Source organism: Lacerta agilis, chromosome 4 (assembly GCF_009819535.1).
Source record: "Lacerta agilis isolate rLacAgi1 chromosome 4, rLacAgi1.pri, whole genome shotgun sequence".
Lineage (NCBI taxonomy): Eukaryota > Metazoa > Chordata > Lepidosauria > Squamata > Lacertidae > Lacerta > Lacerta agilis.
In genome coordinates, this window is record NC_046315.1 from 68,722,414 (window position 1) to 68,746,281 (window position 23,868).

At 42.3% G+C, this 23,868-nt stretch overlaps 1 protein-coding gene across 1 annotated transcript; it reads left to right on the top strand.

Annotated features, from left to right (window-relative positions):
* The first annotated feature begins 1,425 nt into the window (after positions 1 to 1,425).
* LOC117045905 (arylsulfatase D-like) lies at positions 1,426 to 23,868 on the top strand. Its single transcript, XM_033147462.1, has 10 exons — positions 1,426 to 1,788; positions 4,017 to 4,157; positions 4,566 to 4,687; positions 5,133 to 5,255; positions 5,981 to 6,404; positions 11,946 to 12,082; positions 12,820 to 12,954; positions 14,159 to 14,321; positions 16,118 to 16,239; positions 23,486 to 23,868. The coding sequence occupies exons 1-10, from the start codon at positions 1,739 to 1,741 to the stop codon at positions 23,860 to 23,862; spliced, it is 1,794 nt and encodes a 597-aa protein (XP_033003353.1). The 5' UTR covers positions 1,426 to 1,738; the 3' UTR covers positions 23,863 to 23,868.

The following is a 23,868-nucleotide window of genomic DNA, read 5'->3' on the forward strand; positions in this document are numbered from 1 at the left end:
AGGAGTGAGGAAACTGCTTGGAAGTGTGGCCAAGCAGAAGCCTAGCCAAGCCCTCACTCTTGTGCATTGGTGGTGCTGTTTTTGCTTCATAATGATCTACTCTTACACCTGAAATTTGGGAGGGGGGAGAAACAGCAGTTTTTTTTTTACTCAGCCTAGCCACCAAGTTCATGCTAGCCTTCCCAACTTGCTGACCTTCATATATTTTGGACTACAAATCATTGAGGCTGATGAGAGTTTGAATGAAATTCTAAGGTGTATATCTATAGCATAAAGTGAGTGCATGCAAAGAAACTCACCACAGTAGATTGAGATTTTCCTTTTTAAAAAATTATTTGTGGTGCTTTTCCTTTCATGGCTGCAGAAGACCCTTCAAGCAGAATACGAATTATGTTTACTTCTAAACTGAAAATCATTTGATCTAATGCTTTCAAAGAAATGTATTCTTTCCATATGGTTTACATGATTGATTTTTACAGGCAATCACAAGTTCACATATCCTTGCAGAACTCCACAGTTACTCTTTATAGGAGAAGTTGGGTTGCTGCTCCTGTTTCTTTAACAGCACCCTCAACACGGAGACATATAATGGGTGAAACTTTCCCCCCAGTTAGGCAGCTGTTTATGCCTTCTTCTGAATTTCTTGAATTGGAAGGTGACCTAGAAATGCATCAAATAAAGGTGCAAGAGAAAGAAATGTGATATTTAAAATTTGGAAATATTCTCTACCCATCTCAGAAGAGTAACTGACTGGGTGTATTATGGCAAATCCAGAAAAGAGAGCCCTGCGGGATATTAACAACTAATTGCATTAGCAAGAGCTTGTATAGACCTATGCCCATTTCACATTGGATACTGACCTCCTAAAGCCCATGAGACCCCCAAAATCCTTTGTAGGTTGCCATAGGCATCCCTATTTTTCCTTTAGTGATTGCACCTTTCTTAGAATCAGTGCTTTTTTTCTGGGGGTACTCAAGGATATGTAGTACTGGCACCTCCCCCCCCCCCCGCCAAATATTGGCACTTACTGCAACAACTTCGTGGTGAGTACCAGCACCTTTTAAATAAAAAAAGAGCACTGCTTAGAAAGTCGTGTGAACTGTGAAAAAATATATATTTCTCTATTTGTACTTTATTGGTATTTTTTTCTTTTGGTGTCTGCATTAAATTTAATGAAAAGGGGGGGGGGGAGAAAAGGGTATCCCACTCTCAAATCTGCCACTCTATTACTGGCCCCCACTGTGCACATGAGAGCAGTATTACAATGGCAGAATGACAAATGCAAACCAGCACTAAACTTATGTGAAGCAGATAGATAGATAGATAGATAGATAGATAGATAGATAGATAGATAGATTTCTCAGCTGTCTGGAAATTTGGGATCGTGAGCAAAAACAAGAGAGGAAATAAAATATACAGTAACAAAATCTTGCTTGCTTCAGGAACAAAACTTCCTGTTGGCACGGTGAAGGTTTTTCTCTGAGTGACTGGGCGCAACAGAAGCTGCTATAAAGGCCGCTAGAGTAGTTGAAAAGCATAACAGTGATTGCTTTCCAAGAGTGGACTTTGTCCGTAGCTGTTCAAGGGTTCGTGTCAATTTGCAATAGCCATCTTGTTTCACAATCCACCGATTTACTTGGCAAGCTATTAAGGAAGCAGATGGTTGGAAGACACAGCCTTGTGAGCTGTCAAAAAAGGAGACAAAGCCAGACGGTGATTCTTGCTATATCACCTCCAAATGCCTAGAGGACTGGGGATACATCGCAAATTGAAGATTAGGCTCTCCAGGTAAGTGGAAAGCATTCCTTTTTGGAAGAGGAATCATTCTCTTTATGTATTTTAAATAGCAACTAATGCTGGTTCTTGCCAATTAGTTTTTCCATTGTTTTCTGGTACTTGTAGCAATGGCTAAACAGCATATTTCCCATTGTGACTGTGCACTCTGTGCAGGCAAACCCAGATAGAATAAAAATAATCTCTCTGTTCCCTGATGTCCGGTTGATTGGTGGTGAATGTGGAAGTAACTACAGTTTGCAGGGAATTTATCTGACCAAGACAGAGCAATATTTTTGAAACGCCAACGGAATGTAGCAGGTGGTTAACTTCTGAGATTTCTTCAGTACTGTGTCCCATTGAAGCCCTATTCAAGTAAGTTTTGTTGCGTCTGAGGGGGGGTGGGATTGTATGGACTTGAATACATAAATAAAGCTGCAACAGCTCTAAAAATCCCTCTCTTTAAACATGCAAATCAGTAAATAACACAGCGGAAACACTACTTGTGTTGAGTGCCGTATTTTTCTGTCTATAAGATGCCCCCATGTATAAGACATCCCCTATTTTGGGGGACTCTGATTTAAGAAAATGGGGGGACATCTATCCATGTATAAGACGCCCCCAAATTTTGGACATTATTTTTTAGGGGGGGAATCCTAGTCTTATACACAGAAAAATACGGTACTTTTTAAATGTGTCAGTGTTACTCCCCAGACAACCCCGGCTTCAGAGCAATAGTATGCGTAATTCATTGTGGTTTTGGAGTTCGTGGTTGCAACTTTTTTTGTTAAAGTTCATTGTGCTGTACATGCCAGATTTATTCTAGAGATGTCTGTCGTTTGATTCGCAGAAGAAATTTATGGTGGTGGAAAATTGACACATCACAGAAATTGGGGGTAGCTAAAATGGGGACAAGCATGTGCACACACAATGTGCTATAAAGTATATTTCTTAGTGAAGTTGTAATGCATTTATTTATTGGTTTAGGTGGGGTGGTGAGTGGGGAATGGTATGCCTTGTATACCTGAGCAAAACGGACCCCTCAGCACCATAATGGGGCCTGAATATGGTGGGTCATGTCTATCCCTTGTTCCTACTGTTTGGGTAGTGGGCAGGGGTATGGAAATAACTATAAGGAAAGTCAGCAGCTATAACTAAACACACAGGGAAAATTTAATTATGATCACCTACTACAGGGTCTGAAGGGGCTTTACCTCATGATAACGACTAAAAACCCATTCCTTAGTATCAGAGGTAAAGAGCATGGCTTTAACTCTAAAACAAACCATCACATACCCATGCCATAAGTCGGAGGAACTCAAAACCTGTTCCTTTAGGTCAGGGACATTCAGGTCATGTACAAGAAACCCTGAAGCAAGATCTCTCTCTCTCTCTTTGTCTCTCTCTCATATCAAGACTTTATTTATTTTGGTCAATGACCAGTACAGAAGATAAGAAGAAAGCAAACCACAATAAAATACTATCCATTAAGTATACTATTACATGTGAAGTTTAAAACAATGTAAGATATTAAAAAGCAAGGGAAAATATAAAATAATTATATTAAAATGGTTTTTTAAAAAACCAAGGTAAGGTGTTAATAATTCTAAAATTAAGACAAGATCCTGTGCCGACGAGCTATTGCTGCTGCACAAAATCTAGCTACCTTGGCAGCGATCTTGGGAAACTGGTCAGGCAAAAGATAATCGATATAAAACCCTTCAGATCTTCCTGGTATACCTTGTAAAAGTGAATTAATAAAATGGCGGTGGATTTCACGGTAGAAGGAACAACGCAGTAAGACATGTCCCACAGTATCTATTTTCTCTACTTCACAAGGGCATAAACATTCCTATCCAAACTCATATCAAGCAATATAAAGTTTATACCCATTCATCTCAAAAGGCAGGACTTTCAGTGAAAAGGTGGTGTGGCACTCTTCGCTTTTTGTGTGTTTTCTTTTACAGTCAGCAGTTCTTAAGGGTATCAGACAGGAGTCTTTCTTAGCACCAGCTGGAGATGCCAGGAACTGCCTTCCCAGAGTTCTTTGGGAGAAGCCATGTACTTTGCATGTATGATGTGGATGTGACCCGAACCTGGAACCATTAGCACAGAAACTATTTGCTCTGTCATTGAGCTCCTACAACCCTTCCACTAAATATTATCTCTCTCCCCCACCACAATCATAGATATTTCAACCTTAGAAAATTCTGATCCAGATGTTTTGGTGGTTGTTTATGTAGATGCAGTCTAGCTATTTTGCTAGTTTCCTCCTTATTTCCCCAAATGTGTGACGCGGCCGTGTCAAGACCCAACATTTTGTTGATAATGGCGGATGACCTTGGCTATGGTGATTTGGGATGTTTTGGTAATGATACGCTCAGGTAAGTTTCATTTTGTGACTTGAGATCATGCACTCAACCCCACCCACAAAATCGCACCACTCATCCCATTCCTCCCCAGGCACACCTTTTGCTTTTGGGGGCATCTCCTATTCACCCCAATGGCTCCTTATGCAATTAACCATCACAGTGTAAATCACATTTTTGTACAGTGTCACTGCATTACTAGAGTCTGATGATTTGGGTTATGCAATTTAGCCATATTTCATCTCTATAGCCTTGAGAATTTTTTTTAGTGTTTTATACAATTTCTAAATAAACCCTTTGTTGCCTCTGTAGCCCTCAAGATGGAGCTGCAACCAAAGAAAGGCTTCACGAAAAGGTTTCTGCAAATGACAGGGGACAATACAGTATTCCCAAACTAAAGTATCTCTTTGTTCTACATATTAGGACTCCTAATATTGACCAGCTAGCAAGGGAAGGAGTGAAGCTTACTCAGCAGATTGCTGCAGCTTCGCTTTGTACCCCAAGCAGAGCATCTTTTCTGACTGGCAGATACCCCATCAGATCAGGTTTGGCACTCTCTTTAAATGGTTGGCTGGTGTTTGGGTGCACAGAAGATTACCCTAAGTGGTAACCAGCCCCGATGCAGATTGAGGGGAGGGGGGAACATATGCACACACATACACATACCTCTTTCAGGGGGTCTACAATGTATTTTTTGCATAGCTGGACCGAGCATGACAAGATACTGTCAGTCACACCTCCTGGCCAGCTGTCCTGCTGCAGAGGACTCTAGGAGTCTTTTCACACAGGCACAAGCCTGTACCCAGTGGTAGCGCAACTGTGTTGCAAGCAGAAGTTTCCCAGTTCAATCCCCATCATCTCCTGGTTGGGCTGGGAGGGAACCCTGCCTGACATCCTGAAGGGTTTATTAACCACAGCCTGGCGAAATCAATGTGTTAGCAGCTGCAACTCATACTAAGGCTCCTCCCCCCAATTCCTTTTACATGTTAGGTATGGTGTCCATACATGGGACCCGTGTCATCACATGGGCTGGTGCTTCTGGAGGACTCCCTGCTAATGAAACAACATTTGCTAAGTTATTGCAGCAACAGGGCTACACCACGGGCCTTATAGGTACAGTATCACATTGACATATTCCTTCCATTTTTCACTGACACAGCTGAGCTTCAGTTTGATCCAAAATTTCATGGTTGTCACTGCCTCCTTGGGTTCTCCAGCTGATGAGGTTAAATTAGAGGGCAAGCAAAAGAAATTACTGGGACAGAACTACCTAAACCATATAGAAATTTATTTATGTATGCTACTACAGCAGCAAGAATGCCCCAAAGTGGAAAGAAGCAGGAGTCCCAGTAAAGGAAGAATGGATACAAAAAACTTATGGAATATGCAGCAATGGCGAAACTTACCAGAAGAATAAGAAATCATGATAAACAACTGTTTATAAAAGAATGGAAATGTTTTATTGAATATTTACAGATAAATTGCAGTTTTATAAGAGTATATATTTACAGTAGATAATTAAATGAGCAAGTTAAATGAATTTGGCTATGCAGAAGATATTGAAAAATAAATTTAAGGAACCACAGAAAGAGGGAGAAGGAAGTCAAATTTTGAAATGTCAAATTGATTGTAAAATTAATGAAATGTAAAAACTTTAAAAGTATAAATAAAAACATAAAATAAATTAGAGGGTGAGCAGGCAGAATCAAGGGGCAAGCTATTTTGGGGGGGCAGGGTTTGCCTGTATTTTTCCAATATAAATATGATGTGTATTAAGTTGGTTATTGGTAATTTACAGGATTCACGGTTTCTTCAGCTATCATTGTGTATCTTTTCAGGAAAATGGCACCAAGGCATGAACTGTGAATCCCACAATGACCACTGCCACCACCCTTTAAACCATGGCTTTGATTACTTCTATGGCACACCTTTCACACTTGTGAATGAATGCCAGGCTAACAAGGATCCTGAGATAAACGTCCAACTGCAAGCTACGTATTGGTTTTACACCCAGATGGCAGCTCTTTTGGTGTTCACTCTTGTGCTGGGACAAACTACCGGTTTGTTCTATGTGAAATGGAAAATAATTGCCTTCACTGCTTCATGTGGTGTCCTATTTTTCATCTCCTGGTTTGCCAATTATGGATTTGTAAGGTACTGGAACTGCATCATGTTGAGAGATCGCACCATTACTCAGCAACCAATAAAGCTGGAAAATGCTGCCTCCAGGATATTGAAAGAGTCGATCTCATTTATTAAACGGTAACCCATTAAAATGATTTAACTGCTTTTCAGATTTTGGGAGGAGTGGACTGATTTTGAAACTTTTGTTGTCAGGGCTTAGGATGAAGCTAAGACTACCTTTACTAGTATGTCAAATCACTGCATTGCTCAGTGGCATGTTTTTCAGATGATGTTGCATTGATACAAACTTTTAGGACAGAGCTTTCCAAACTTTTTATGCATCATTTTGTGATACAGTAATTCAGTTTTACTAGCAAACCAGAGGTTAAACTAACCCCTTTCCAGCCCCAAGAGAAGCGTGGGGAATGTTCGTACGACACACCTGCACACTGCAGCCGACACACTAACGTATCATGACACACAGTTTGCAAAGCTCTGATTTAGGATCTGGCTACCTTGCTGAGGTATTGGTACATCTCAGCCAAGGTCCAACTGTAAAGAAAACTGTGTGGAATGTGACTTTTCCTTTGTGTTTGATTGGGCTCAGACATTCATAACATTAAGCGTATAAGAGAGAAGTGTGCAACTTGTAAACACAATGGGTTGGATTCACCTAAGAAACTTCATCAACCGAAATCCTCTGGAAGGATTTCTCTCTACTTGTGCAACAGGATTCCCCCTGCCCTCCATCTCTTAGATGCCCCCCAAAATTGGCTCAGAAGTCTGGAGAACTGCCATCCATCCTCCAACTGCCTCCAGACACTCACACAGGACCTTCACCACCTTCACTGGTTCTGATTTGAAAGAGAAGTAGAGCTGGGTATCATCCGCATACTGATGAAACCCAGCCGAAACCCTCTGATCTTTCCCAGCAGCTGCATGTAGGTGTTAAGAAGCATGGGGGAGAGGACAGAACCCTGAGGCACCCCACAAATGAGAGCCCAGGGGTCTGAACACTCATCTCCCCCACCACTTTCTGAACACGGCCCAGGAGGAAGGAGCAGAACCACTGTATATCAGTGCCCCCAGCTTCCAAACCCTCTAGATCAGGGGTGTCAAACATCGGGGGCCGCATCAGCAGTTTGGTCACCCTCAAAGGGCCAGTTTTATCTGTAGGACTATGTGTCCACTCCGTGCACTACTTCAATCATTTTAACTCGGGGTGAAAGGAGAGCACGGTGGCACTGGTGTAAATCATGGCCTTTCTGATGGGACTAGCATACACAAACCCATTAATTAGTAAACAAGCACCATGCCTACTGAATAGTCACCATGTGAGAAGACCCAGGCACAAAGCAATCTGTTACATGCAGGAGGGAAGCTGAAGGGCATTTTCATAAGTGATGCTATACAAGCCTTTTAAACCACTTCTGAAACCGAATGTGAGACACAAGCTTTAAATCGGATGTGCTTGTGGCTTTCCAAGGTAACACAGGTTTCACACTGCAAAAAATGGTCTCGGTTGAGTGTGAACCAGCAGAATTGGGGGTGCAAGGGAACCCACATGTGTGTGTGTGTGTCTTATTTGTTTGCTTTATTATGTATGTTGTGCTTTTTCATGTCGTGAACTATCCTGAGATCCAAGGGCAGCAAACAAATTTAACAAATAACAATAACAACCATAACAACCCCAAACTTTTTCCTCAGGGCAGACCCCATTGACGCCCAGTAAACTCGCTCCCCATGCAACATGCATAGCTGTCAACTTTTCCCTTTTTTAAAGGGAAATTCCCTTATTCCGAATAGGATTCCTCGCAAGAAAAGGGAAAAGTTGACAGCTATGAACATGTGCACCATGCAGTGGTGTTGGGCGAGGGCAGGGCCGCCAGCGGTCTACCTCCCAAGGTTATTGTGTTGAAGTTGAAGCAGCAGCAGCAAAAGCGCGCCATGGTGGGTGGACGAAAGAAAGAAGAGAGAGGGAAAAAAAGAAAGAAGGAAGAAGAGGAGAGGAGAGGAAAGGAAGGAAGGCAGCTTCTTGGATCCATCCGGTCTTCAGCTCCATCTCCCCGGCCCTCACTCACCTCGTCGCCCCACTTGAGCACGTCCTTGTGCCTCTCGCCCACCTCCCGGTAGATGTGCAGGAACTGGAGGATGCCGTGTTTGCGCACATGCTCCGCATGGCGCTGTGTCTTCTCCCAGCTCAGCGGGGAGCCCTGCGGCTCCCCAAGGGAGCGGCGCAAGGGCGCGCGGGGAAAGGGAGGAGAGCCAGCCGGCAACGCCAAGGAGAAAAGCTACCTCCAGGCGGTGGTGGTGGCGGCAGGAAAGAGGAGCAGGAAGGAGAGGCTTCCGTTTCCGGTACGGACTGGTATGGTCAGAATTCCATCTGCTCCCGACCTCCAGGGGAAATTTTGAGGCTGTTTTGGGAGTATGCAGCCTCCCAAGCTTCCCAGGAATGTGGGAAGGACAGCTTGCCCGCGGTGCTCCAAAACCTGCTCTGACCCTTTTGGGAAAAAGAGCAGGGGAGCCTGGGCAGAAAGCCCCCCCGGATTGGTTCGGCACTCCTGCGACCGGCCTGTCCGTCCGGGATTCCCAATGCTAAGAAATATAAATTAGTGAGTAGCCTTGGGTATGTTTCAAACGAAAGAGGAGAAAGTATTTTGCTAAAGAATCCAGCCACTGTTTGAAAAGAAGAGGATGAGAATTTACGACTGTATCGGTATGTGAAACGGGACAGAAGGGGGGGAGGAGCCCTGGACTATGTGATTGTATGATTTTATATTGGGCAAATACCCCCCCCCCAGAAGACCCAACGTTTATATAACAAGTGAGACTTGAAGGACTGAAAAATTGAATATGGAGGAGAATATACGAACTATTAATCTATAAATAAATGTGTAAATTATGAAAGAGAGACGCTATCCCCTTTGAGTGGAATGTTTTGTTAACGTTTGGAAGAGGGAAGAGCGTTCTTATCTGTAATTTTTGGCAAAAGATGAATCCCTTGGACATTGACGGACTTTAATTGGAAGAATTTGGTTGACTGCCCAGAAATGACGCAGTTGGAATTATGCCCGGACTGCAAAGTGAGATCAAGGAGGACATTGCCGCATTCCTTTTCTTTTTACGTGATGATTTATAAGTGAGATGGCTAACCCTCCGAAGATTTAAAAGCTGGTGCAGATCGGGACTTTTAAAAGTGGAAAAATATATGAAATATAATAAAGAACAAGATGGCGACCGTCCAAATGTGACTTTTGGACTTCAACCAGCAAGGGCGAAAGAAGGAATGTGGAGTACAGACTTAAAATCACACAGCGATACTGTTTGTTTGGACTTATCTTACTTGTTGGATATGTCAGCGGCTGCGAAAATATTGGAAGAGAAAGCAAAGCAATAGTTATGATAACAGAGCCTCTGGAATTTGAAGCATGGGAAGCCGTAAACAAAACTTAAAGTAATAATCTGGACAATTTGGAACCTTTCTTTTTGTTTTATAATTGGAGAAATAATTTGGAATGTAATTTGGAATGTTTCATATGATATTGTTTTATTGGAAACCACAATAAATATGATTTGTAAAAAAAAAGAGGAGCAGGAAGGAGAAGGATCCTCCGCCGGTGGCAAAACAGGAGGAGGAGATCGGTGCCGGCTGCTACTTCTCTCTTCCTCCCTGCCGCAGCGCCTCTTTCTCCACGAGGCTCCCGGAGGGGAAGCGCCTGTGCCGGCTGCGGATGGAACAAGAGAGGCCAGCTGCGCGGCTGTGTGTGTGTGTGTGTGTAGATGCAGGGAGGGGGTGGTGCTGGTGACCGTCCCGGCAGCAGTGGGGCACGTGATCAGGGGGAAGGGGAAGGAGGTTGCTCTGTGTGCGCGCGCCTGTGCATGTGTGTTTGCGTGCGTGCAGTGAGCGTGCGCGCCCTCCCTCCCCAGTGTAGGCGGGCGGGTGCTGGGAGGGAGGGAGGCGCGCGCGGGCCACATGACGAGGTCTGGCGGGCCGGATTAGGCCCCCGGGCCTTGTGTTTGACACCCGTGCTCTAGATAGTCCAGAAGGATGTTATTGTTGATGGTATCAAAAGCCGCTGAGATATTCAGCAGAACTCGGAAACAGCTCTCACCTTTGTCCCTGGCCTGCCAGAGATCATCAACCAATGCGACCAAGGCAGTTTCAGTCCCATGATGAGGCCTGATCCCAACTGGAGGGGATCCAAATGGTCTGCTTCTTCCAGGCATGCCTGGAGTTGTTCAGCAACCACTCACTCAATCACCTTGTCCAAGAATGGAAGATTTGAGACTGGGCAATAGTTGGCCATATTGGCCACATCTAAAGATGGTTTTTTAAGAAGCAGTTTGATAACTGCCTCTTTCAGCTGGTCTGGGAAGGCTCCCTCACAGAGAGAAGCATTCACCACCCCGTGAAGCCCATCACCCAGCTCTTCCTGGCTATCTTTTATAAGCCAGGATGGGCAATGATCAAGGAGACAGGTGGTTGGTTTCACTCGTCCAAGCAGCCTGTCCACATTCTTGGAGGTAACAGATTGGAATTGATCCCACACAACTTGACTAGACAGGACTCTAGCATTCTCCTGCCCTGGCCCTACTCCCACGGTGGAGTCTACCCCCTCCCAAATCTGAGTGACTTTATCTGCAAAAATAAAGTTCTACCCAAAGTTCTTCACTAATTTGTGACTCTTTCATATAAAGTAGTTGAATATCATCATAATCTATTTTGATCTTCAGTGTAAATAAAATAAACACTCTGTTATTGTGGAAGGATTGTCAATGTGCCCTCAAGGTGTTGGACTATAGCTCCCATTGTTATACGTGTAGGAGCTTGTGTGTACTTCATGCATGACCCTAAAAGATGCTTATGAAAGGTGGGAAGTTTGGCAGGAACCAGACTGAGCACTTTGTTACAGAAAATGTCTTTAAACAGTTTCTTCCCACCACATCATAAGTTTTTCTGGACACTTAAGAGAAGCATCTATGCATGATAAAATTGCAAAGAAAATTAATAATAAGGTTGACTAATATGGTGCAGCACAAATATAGCATCACAGGTGCATTCAAACCAATATCTTATTACATACATACTCCTAGTCTAAAGAAGGAAAACAATAAAATCCACAAGAGAAAAAGCAGTGGAGCTGCAACACTCCTAGAAAATAGAGATTGATTACAAAGTTCTTACCTATTGGGTATCTGAAGAGGCTCTTACAGTTTCATTGATGTTTACATGTGCTGAAGTGCAAATGTGTATGCCTGGGTATGTGTGTAAATGTAAGCATGTGGTACAGCCAACACAACAAATTTAGGATCAGGAATTCTCATGCTTTAAGTCTGAAACTCATAAGCTTTGCCAAATGCAGTTGCTCAGAGTTTTAGGGTGGCAGTCAATAGGAAACTCAGCAGCGGAAGGTCCTTGCCTCACCGCATTTCAATCTGGCAGGCACTGCTTATAATAATAATGACCATGAAGCATGGTAATGATTGTAATGACCGGCTGAATGGGCTAAAACCTACTCCTTTTGTAATATTTCAATAATCTCATTAGTGTGTATGGTAAGATCTCTGTGTCTGTATCTGTTCATATCTTTGCTCAGCTATGAATTCCACGTAGCTAATGGATGATTTTGTTGTTGTTTTAAAACAACATTCTTAAACATTTTATCCCTCCCCCTCCAGAAACAAACAAGGACCGTTCCTCCTCTTTGTTTCTTTGTTACATGTCCACACACCCTGTTTCAGCACAAAGAGTTTTCATGGAAAAAGCAGGCATGGTTTATATGGAGACAATGTAGAGGAAATGGATTGGATGGTGGGTGAGTAGCACTTGTGATTATTGATATTTGTCTAAGGACCAAAGTAGTAGCCTTCTTCTTCTTCTTCTTCTTCTTCTTCTTCTTCTTCTTCTTCTTCTTCTTCTTCTTCTTCTTCTTCTTCCTGAATTTGTAACTTCCTCGTTGTCTTTCAACTGACTTCAGTGTTCAGCTTACCACTGGAGAACAGAGATTCATAAATCCGATAACTCGCCTTCCCTGTCATCAGTTGCCTGAAACACTTCCTGAAACTGCATTAGGATACTGTGGCAATGTCATTTCAACATCTGGAAATGACAGATAATCCTCTCTATATCGATTTTACAAGCTTATTTATTTATATTTTATTGAAACAACTTATATGCTGCTTAACTACCATAGTATCTAAAAGCAGTTTACAAAGATACAATGCAAAAAAATAAAAACCAGTTAAAACTATGAAATCAAATCACCAATTGAAATACCATCTGGAATTATTATTTTTTTAAAAATCTTCATTAGATGCCAGAAGTGCAACACAGAGGGGGCCTGCCTGACCTCAGATGGAAGGGAGCACCATAAAACTAGTCCCACAATGTTAAGTGCATTTCTTCTGAGGGATATGAGCCTTGCATCTAACACTGAATCCCAAAAGACCTCTGTGATCAGGCAGGGATATAAAGGATTTTGCGGTCCTTGAGGTATCCTGGACCCAAGTATTTGGCTTAAAATTAACTCTTGTGGTTCATCTAACTCTGCAGGAAAAATTCTTGCTGCTGTTGACAAAGTGGGCTTGAGGAACAACACTTTTACTTACTTTACTTCTGACCACGGCGGCTTTTTGGAGGCTAGACAGGGTGTTACCCAGCTAGGTGGCTGGAATGGTATATACAAAGGTAAGGCAGCTTTGCTTCAATTCTCCATGCCCTTATAGCCTCTTATATGGATTACTGCAATGTGCCTGTGTGTCTGGAAACTTCCATGCATACAGAACAAGGCTTTGAGAGGGCAAACTGGGCTTCTGAATCACAAACATATACCGTATTTTTCGCTCCATAAGACGCACTTTTTTCCTCCTAAAAAGTAAGGGGAAATATCTGTGCGTCTTATGGAGCAAGTGGTGGTCCTTGGAGCTGAATTGCCCAGGGGCCAAAAGAGGATCATGCTTTTTATTTTACAAAGAGAAAAGGGGGTGTTGAAAGGAACCCGCTCAGCAGCTGATCAGCAAGAGATCGGGAGAGAGATAAGAGTCCCGGCTGCCCTTCAGCCCCGCCCTCCATTGTTGAATGTGCTGCAGAGGGAGGTTGTTTGTTTCCCCAGCGACATGTGACTGGCTGATTAGATTATCTGCCTGGAAACTGTAGAAACGGCTCCCTTTCCTTTAGAAGCTACAGAAATGTGAGTTGAACCCCATAAAAATGGGGCTCTTTGCTTTTCCCCCTTTGCAAAAAATGCTGCAAAACTTTTAGCTGATCCTCAAAAAAACAGGGCTTTTAGAGGAGGAAAACCAGAAAAAAAATTTTTTTCTGGGTTTCCTCCTCTAAAAACGAGGTGCGCCCTATGGAGTGAAAAATATGGTAATGCTACTACAAAGGCACGTTCACTGGCTCCCAAAGTGGGTTGCAACAAATCATTATGACATAACATTAACATTAAAAAATTTAAAATAGTGGTTAAAAAAATAATAGCATCAGTGGCTTAAAACAGTTCTTAAATAGAACATCCATAAAACCACCTGCATCGCCATCCCCCAAGTCTTTAAGATTTCTTAAATGGCCAAAGAGTGGGGGACCTATGAATTCATCTTGACTATCACAGATATGGAAGATCCCTGATATTCACCAAGCTTCCTGCTTTCATGGGTGGATCACAAAACAGTGCCTTGGAAATCAGTCTTAAAGCTTGGGCAGTTATATATATGTACTTATATATGTCAAGAGCCTGTGCATCCTCTTTATCAATATGTGTGTTCTTTCATTATTCATGCTGGGCTCTAGGTTTTTTAAAATGCAATTATCAGCTGACCTCCACTCTGACAATCTCCACACTGAACTATGACATTGTAATTATCTTTCTCTTCTATTTCTTCTTCTTTGGCAGGTGGAAAAGGTATGGGAGGCTGGGAAGGAGGAATCCGTGTGCCTGGAATAGTTCGCTGGCCAGGGATAGTCCCCGCTGGCAGTGTTATTGATGAACCAATAAGTCTTATGGATATTTTCCCAACAGTGGCTCACTTAGCTGGGGCATCGATTCCACAAGACAGGTACAGAATACTGGTCTGAAAGTAGATCAAGACGATTGGGATTTTAGCCATTAAAATTTGCAAAAATATGTGTAATCCATAGAATCATCCATTTGCTTGGCTTTCTGACATGTTTTAATCCGGAAACATCTTAACTGATTTCATCTACAGGTGTTTTGTAAAGATTGCATTTAAAAAAAATATGCTGGCCTGTTAAATTCAAATTGATTTCTCCATATAAGGGCAAAAGCTTGTCAAATCATAGAATTGCAGAGTTGAAACGATCATCTAGTCCAACACCCTGCAATGCTGGAATGTTATTCCACATCTCCACGTCAATGTGCTTTTTTATTTTCCCAACAGCATTTAATATTTTGAGGATTTCCCCCCTCCTTTTCTCCATTTCAAATGGGCTCAAACCCATGACCCCAAATTAAGAATCTTATGCTCTACCAACTGAGCTATACCAGACTTTGTAAAATCAAATGTAAATTGATCTTTCTTCTATTACAAGACCACATATTTAAATAGAAGGCAGGTGGCCTTCTCAGTAGTCACGCCTGCCCTGTGGAACTCCCTCCCATCAGATGTCAAGGAAATAAACAACTACCTGACATTTAGAAGACATCTGAAGGCAGCCATGTTCAGGGATGTTTTTGATGTTTGATGTCGTATTGTGTTTAAATTTGTTGGACGCCACCCAGAGTGGCTAGGCCCCACTCTCTTGGGGGCCCTAAAAAAATTTAAAGGGGAAAAAAACTGGATGTACATTTCCAAAATATAAGATAAAAAACCAAATACAGCAACAGTGTTTTGTGTTGTGTAGGCTCCTATGGTGTGGTGTAGTGGTTAAGAGCGGTAGACTTGTAATCTGGGGAACCGGGTTCGTGTCTCCGCTCCTCCACATGCAGCTGCTGGGTGACCTTGGGCTAGTCACACTTCTTTGAAGTCTCTCAGCCCCACTCACCTCACAGAGTGTTTGTTGTGGGGGAGGAAGGGAAAGGAGAATGTTAGCCACTTTGAGACTCCTTTGGGTAGTGAAAAGCGGGATATCAAATCCAAACTCTTCTTCTTCTTCTTCTATGATGTAAGTAATGGGCTCCGCCTGCTAGCCTGCTCTCTAAAATATCACTGGTTTGCTCATTTCTATATATAGGGTGCCTATATATAGAAATATAGAGTCTCTCTCTCTCTCTCTCTCTCTCTCTCTCTGTGTGTGTGTGTGTGTGTGTGTGTGTGTGTGAAATGTTGTTGGCAAAGGACAGCTGGACATATAAGTGGCCCCATTACCTTCAGTAGCTTAGGGCCTCATCAAACCTAAATCTGGCCCTGGGTAAGAATTTGGGACACATGGTTGACATAGTTATGCCTGATGAATTGCACAATGGACTTCTGCTTGCCTGACTACCTCAGAAGCTCGCCACCTCTACTCCAGTGGGTCCACCAACCATCCAGATTGGATTATGGGGGATAGATAGAAAGCTGCAGTTGGTAGGAGAAGGGGCAAGACAAGAGGAAGGCGTCTTAAGTGAGTGGAAGCTGGCTCATCTGGTGATGAGTATTACCTGATACATTTGCCCAACTGAAAACTGTTCATTTAATTAAACGGAAAAGTGCCAAGACTAGCTCAACTCCTAACGGAGAATAAGGACTCTTACGGGAAATATGGCGGCACAGAGAGGATCCTGAAAATCCTATATCCTCTTTCTTTGCCCCCTTCCTTCTATCCTGGCACATTTTGCCCTGAGCTGTATTTAAGGAATCAGTAATCGGCCTATACTGTACTACTTTACTAAATGTATTGTTACTTTTCCTAGGGTGATTGATGGAAGGAACCAGATAGCTTTGCTACAGGGAGAAGTGCAGCACTCAGAGCATGAATTCATGTTTCACTACTGTGGGTCGTACTTGCATGCGGTGCGCTGGTACCAGAGAGAGAGTGAGTAGAAAATATTATCTGTATAGCAGGTATATGGGTCACTGAAATAAAATGCTTAGCTCAGTCTGAACAATTCAGCGTGGCATCTTGACACCAACTTGCTTGCTTCTCAGACTGTGTGCGCACCATACATTTAAAGTGCATCCTGGGAACTGTAGTTTATTAAGGTGCTGGAGATTTTTGCTCTGTGAAGGGTAAATTACAGTTCCCAAGATTCTTTGGGGGCAATCCATGCACTTTAAATGTGCTTTAAATGTCCACACAACAGTGCTGTCAAGTATCCCGTTTTCCCCGGGATTCTCCCTTATTTTAAGCAGTTTCCCGCTGCTCTCCCTTATTTTCTATTTACCTTAAATTTCCCATTTTTAATGGAAGCAGCTCCTCCCCTGCTGGCCAGGGACTGGGTGGGAAGACCTCGCCTACTTGGAGAGAAAAGCCTCAGCCCTCAAAGCAAGTGGGAGCCATTTCCCGTGCTTACAGGGGAGTATATTTCTCCCCCTGCATCAGCCCCTATCAGTTGCCGTCGAGCCCCTCAGCCGGCCAATAAGGTTAGCTGGCGGGCGGAGCCTGGGCGGAGCTGCTTCCTGTCCTGTTTTGATGGGATCAGACAAGAAGACGATGGGGCTCCATTGCGCGGAGCACATGGCTGCCCTCCTCTTTGCTGGCTGCCCTCCTATTTGCTCCGCTCTGAGCCTGAGCCCGCTTGGAGTTTACATTGCTGCTCCGCCCACTTTTGCTTCTGGCTCCGCCCACCACTGACATGTGACTGTCCCCGGGATAGGTGAGACCATTGATCCCTTATTTTCAAATCCGAAACTTGACAGCTATGCCACACAACCTCACTCAAAGCTATAGGTTGTGCTGTATGGATTTCACTATTAGAAACATGAGGATTTGGTACTGGATAGGCTATTATCCATTTCTGGATTGAGTATCCATTTCCGTCTATTATGACTGCTAGGTTGAGATTGAAAGCATTTTGGAAATGCTTGGGGAAATCTCAAAAGCTGGAATGGATTCTACCTGTGAGTTGCCAATAGCAAGCTCACACACTCGCTAACCTGTGTTGGAGCACTGAGCATTTTCACGCACTAACCACAATGTACACAAAATAATGTGTGAGACGTTATGTATCTGTGTATATCCATTCTCTGTGAACTGACTGTCTGGGGGGGGGGTCACAATGTCTCTCTCCTGAAGTCTTTCTCAAAAGTCGAGTCAGGCGACATGTTGAGTCAGCCACAGTTGGCCATGGGGTACCAACAACATTACTTGCCAATATTATTCGTCTGCAGGCTGGTGAATAAGATATGCACGTGTATCTGAAGAAGTGTGCATGCACACGAAAGCTCATACCAAGAACAAACTCAGTTGGTCTCTAAGGTGCTACTAGAAAGAATTTTCGATTTTGTTTTAAGATATGCACACTTATCTGAAGGAAGCTCCATTGAACAGGGTGGGATTGCTCTTGCTTACAGTAAGGGTTGAGCACTGATGACATGAATACAACAATATTGTGCCTGGTGGATCTTCTCTGTTTTGAAGGAGCTGGGTTTGAAAACTTTGACGGGTTTCTTTCTGCAGTACAGCTCTGGGATTCAACAAAACGAAGAAATCAATATTGCCAAGCTTAATCTTTTTACCAAACTAGAGTAATACAAAACAGATAAAGAAATAGTCATCTTCTTCTTCTCCTTCTCCTTCTTCTTCTTGCATTAATCTGGAAGTGTGCATCATTCAGCGTCCACCGTCCTAGGCAGAAACCAGTTACCGCATTTTTTGCTCCATAAGACACACTTTTTTCCTCCTAAAAAGTAAGGGGAAATACCTGTGCATCTTATGGAGCGAATGGTGGTCCCTGGAGCTAAATTGCCCAGGGGCCAAAAGCAGATTGTGGCTTTTATTTTACAAAGAGAAAAGGGGGTGTTGAAAGGACCCCGCTCAGCAGCTGATCAGCAAGAGATCGGGAGAGAGATAAGAGTCCCAGCTCCCTTTCAGCCCTGCCCTCCTTTGTTGAATGTGCTGCAGAGGGAGGTTGTTTGTTTCCCCAGCGACATGTGACTGGCTGATTAGATTATCTGTCTGGAAACAGTAGAAACTGCTCCCTTTCCTTAAGATTTTTCAGGAATGTGAGTTGAACCCCATAAAAATGTGGCTTTTCCTCTTTGCTTTTCCCCCTTTGCAAAAAAAGCTACAAAACATTTAGCTGATCCTCAAAAAAAACCAAGGGCTTTTCCCTTTGCAAAAACAGCTGCAAAACATTTAGCTGATCCTCAAAAAAACCAGGGCTTTACCCTTTGCAAAAAAGCTGCAAAACCTTTAGCTGGTCCTCAAAAAAACAGGTCTTTTAGAGGAAGAAAACCAGAAAAATATTTTTTCCCCTTGTTTCCTCCTCTAAAAATGAGGTGCGCCCTATGGTCCGGTGCGTCCTATGGCGCGAAAAATACGGTAGTTACCGGTGGTTTGTTTGTTGGAATATAACTGAAGAGTGACTATGTGTATTATAATATATTCCACTAGAGGGCAAAGATAGTCAAGCTTTCTTTCTACAAACATGCATTTTAGTCTTTCCTTTTCCAATGCTTATTTTTCTGAAAAGTAGCTATCTTCACAGCAACAGAATTGCAAAGTGCTTATGCTGCTAGATTTTGAAAATGATTCAGCTGCAGGTATTATGACCTCCATATGCAAAAACACACAGCGTTTTCAGAATGGCTTTAGCGTACAAATGTATTAAATAGAAGTTACAACTGTGCTTTGAGACATAAGCAGATAGCCTGGGAAACATTGCAGGATCAGACCATTTGGCAGCTCCTAGATGTTGTACACGTGGATCTAGCAGTTGACAGATCTGATCCTAATGTCCACCTGTTTTTGCAAAATCCTTGCTTAATCAAAAGTATATATACCATTGTTTAACTTGCATAGAATGAAGCTGTGCAAATTAGGCATTTGTTCCCCCAGTGCTCAAAAGGATTTAAGAATGATGTGGTGTGCGGGGGGGGGGGGAGAAAAAAGGGTGGAAATTCTTTTACACAAGTGCAAAAGTGTAATTGAATGCTTAGTTGAATGTCACCCTTAATCTTTATTATTCTTTTTTCAAGTCACTGATTTTTTTTTAAAAAAATATTCTAATCAGACCATTAGAAAATATATTCATATATATATACATAGTCTTTCATGTATTTCTGCTGCTCCTTGAGGCTGTGAATCATTTCTGTCTTTTCATATCATAAACTTGGGACACATTGGTTAAGTAAGGCTAGGTAGGTATGTCCAAAAGATCCTTCTTGATTATTATTTTTACGTGACCACTTGCTGGCAGAATTCCTTGTATGCATACATGGGCTGAAGTGACCCTAGCACAGTGGTTCCCAAACCTTTTCTACCACAGACCACTTGAAAATTGTTCTTTATGAACCAGTTAATCATTTTTTCTGTCTGTTGTAGCAACTGTGATGCACAGAGCCAGGTGCTGTGTGATTTTTAAAATATATATATATATATATTTATTTCTTACATATTGTAATTTATTGCACTGCAGTTTGAATGCCACAGAAATCAAATTGTAATACAATAAAAGGCATAAAAGATAAGAAATAAAAAGGAAAGCAACAGTTAAAAATCAGTTTGAGTCCTTAATGCAACCACACATCCACAGACACACTACAGACCACCCGAGAGAAGCTTGCAGACCACTGTTTTAAAGACCCTCTCCTGGAATCAGTGGGCTTTCTTATTTTCCATTCTTAAACTCGATACAATTAAACAGTATAAACAGATTGCTTTTTAAATATCTATCTTTAATATCAGAGAAGAGATTTTTTCTATGAGGTAGGCTCCCTCTTCCTGATAGCTGCTCACCAGGGCTAACAGTTTTATTTTTAGAGCTAACAGTTTTGTGGAGCGGAAAAACAGAATTCCATATCTATCCTGTGGAGAAGCTTTCTTCCATGGCAGCTAGCAATTCATCATTTTTGACAGAGCTGTACGAGGGTAAAGGTTTCTGAAGCAGCTCCAAAGACCTTGTCCTGGAAAATCTTCTGTTGGAAGAACCAAGTAGTTTAACTATCGTGAACTAATTTGACATCCATTCCAATGAGAATTTCAAAAAGTGTTTGGAGAAGGACCACATATTCATCAACTAGAAACTGAATATCTTTAGTTTCTTTTCTCTAAGGTGGCGCTCTCTGGAAGGCCCATTATGTGACTCCAAATTTTCACCCAGAGGGGGCTGGTGCTTGTTATGGAAGAAGACTGTGTCCATGTTCTGGAAAGCGAGTAACTCACCACAATCCTCCCTTGCTTTTTGACCTCACATGATCCTTCTGAAACCAGTCCTTTGTCACCAAATTCTGAGCTCCTTTTCAACACACTAGAACAGTGATGTCCAACTGGTTGACCGTGATCCACCGGTCGATCGTGGGGCATTCCTGGTTGATCCTTTTCGATTGCATGATCCCGATAGATCTCCCCCCAAAATAATAATAATAATAATGAAGTGATAATGAAGATGCACTTATTTAAACAAATAAATTGTACACAAGAGCTCTTCTTTGGTAATAAACACTTTGATGACTTTTATAGAACTTCCTTCTTACTGGCCTAGTTCAAAGTCATGGTTTGCTTAAAGAACCATGAGTTATCTTGAAGATAATCACACAAAACCACGGCTTATCAGACAAAAACTGAACTAGATGGACCATCCATCTGATTTGGTATAAGGCAGCATCTTACATTTGTAGCGGAAATAATTCTGCCCATCATCGTGAATTCTGCATGTTCCTCTCAATCCAGAAAGAAGTGGTCACATTTTTAAATCATGCTCATATTATAATCATAGTTAAACCCCATTGGAATGGGAGTTCAGTGCACCTAACTATGAACTCAGTTACACCTACAAGCATCAGCTCTAACCTTACAAACAGACCAATCTTCCACACTGCTAAAGCGGAGTACTTGGATTTAACCGGGTTAATTTTCATTGAGAGCGATGGAGCTAAAGGAGCTTGGTCCTATCTATGCCATTTTAGCTGTTATGTTGATTGAATTGCTAGGCACCTAAAATAAACTACCAGCTTCCCAGTGTGAAGGCGAGATTATGCAGACCCCTACTGAGCTGAGCTCTTTTGAAATTTACAGCCTGGATACTGCGCCATGTTAAAGGGCTTCTTTCCTACAGCAATCCATCTAAGTGTTGAAGGAGATAATCCAGAGATGAATTACAAGCTTATTCGATCCATGGTCATTAAGCTACTTTGCATTTAGCATTAAATGAGAAGTAGACAGCTCTCCATGGGCTGCTTCAGACTGTACTCCCAATTCTTCCTTTGCAGCCCTGGCATGAATTTAAAAAAAGAATTCAGCCCACAGCTGCGAAGAATCAGTTCACGTATGAGTACATTTCCTCTTCTTTTGAGTTTGGTGCCATGACTGACGTCTGATAAGACAGTATGGCATGGGCCAAATGAGGGTGTCTGCCAGGCCTGATTATTCTAATTAGGCCCATGGACTAGGAGTTCCCCACCACTGCATTGAACTTTGGTTTAAAATAAGCTATAGTTTACAATGAACTAGCATGCTGGTCCTGCAGGAGCAAACCAAGCAGCATTTAGGTTTCCATTATGCGCAAACTGGCCCCGATGGTTTGTTGAACAAACCATGATGGCAAGCCAAAGTTTGTTTTTCCTGGTATAGTGAAGAAAAGTGCAAGGGAAGAGGGATGCTGGGAGGATATTTGAGCAGTTACTTAGTTGCATGCTGTTCCTTAGATGAGACAACAGCATCCTTTCAGTCTAATTCTTTGTTTTTTGAGAGAAAGTCTTTGGGTTTAAATTCCCCCCCCCCAAAAAAACCACATCATTTCATCACTTTACCTTGTTCATATTAAAGTGCCTAGGGCACCCAAAATATATTTTAGAAAGGCTACCACCTTTCCTTCTCTTGTCTGGCTGTCATTGATCATATCCACAGTGTATTACATCTTTTGCAACATTTGTATAGCCCTCACTCTGGTGCAAGTGAATGTGTGATTAAAACAGCAAAGGGAGCTTTATACTGAAATGTGATGTTAAGGCAGAGGAGGTGGAATGAAAAAATTGAAGAAAAATGGGTGGGAGGGTATTCCAATTCTTCTCCTGTCTTCACATCTCTAGTCCATACCACACACACACACACACACACACACACACACACACTCATTCATTAACAGGATTTCCAGAGCACTCAAATGCTTTTCCCTTAAAAAACTGCACCTTGTAAATTTCTCCCAATAAAGAACCAGCTCTTGCAAGTCACATTGACAATAACATCTACAGCTGCTACATACAATTCCCAAACAAATTAATATAATGAAAGACAGATATAGAAATCAAGAATATAAAATGTTTATTTGATAATGAACAAAGTTACAAAAATAAAGGAAAAAAGCAGGATTTCTCTATTTACAAAACCAGAAAGTAAAGAATTACAAAAAAGCAAATATGGGTGAGAGACTGCTGGTTGTATTGGCAAGAGCAGTTCCCTCTCTGCAGCAACGGTTAGCAAGGAACTCTACTTAGGAAGAGCACAAGTGGTCACTTTAGGACTTGTCCTTTCCCACTATGAAACAGGGATGTTCACAGTAAAATACAGGAAGGGTGCAGAAAGCTGTGAAAACTATTCTAATGCATATCAAATTATAGAATGCTGTATACTTCTTTTTTACGGTAGTCTCAAGTTGCAGTTACAGTTACCGGTAATTAAAATAATCATATTGCCCATTAGTGGCTCATTTAGAAACTTGTAAAGAAAATTATCCAGGCCAAATATAATTTTATAAGGATTTTTATTATGGCATCCATGTTTGTGGAGTCCACATAATGAGATGAAATCATCTTAGTTGATGCATTTGATGATGGGAACTTGCAACTACTAAGCACCCTTTTCACCTCAAGTACTCTATGAAGCCAACATGCCCTCCTATTCTGCATACACTTTGATGTCCCTGGTTTCATTTTCACCCACATTCCCATGCCTCCTACTCCCTCCTTTTATTTTTGCAATCCCCTTCGCACCCTCAATTTCACTCTCACCTCCTTTCCCCCACCCCCTTCCTCCTTACTTTTCTCGACTCCCCTTGTACATTGAACAAACCAACAAAATCTATTTGAATTTTTATATTTAAACCGAATCTCCAGAAAACTCCATGTTCCATCATTTTCGCGGTTATTGTATCATGGTGTTTTTGCTTTGTTTTCCCTTCCAGGTGGTCCAGTATGGAAAGTTCATTACACGACACCGATATTCAACCCCAAAGGTGCAGGAGCCTGTTATGAAAAAGGGTTATGCCCATGTTCTGGAGAAGGTGTAACACATCATGATCCTCCTCTGCTGTTTGATCTCTCAAGAGACCCATCAGAGGCCATGCCTCTTTCACCGGACACGGAGCCCTTGTTCCACACAGTCCTAAAGCACACAGACAGAGCTGTGGAGGAGCATCGCAAGACCATCACTCCGGTCCCACAGCAGCTCTCTCTTGGAAACATTATGTGGAAACCATGGCTGCAGCCATGCTGTGGGACCTTCCCATTCTGTTGGTGTGACAATGAAGAAAGTGATACCCATTCATATAAAGTGGGCTAGCAAAAA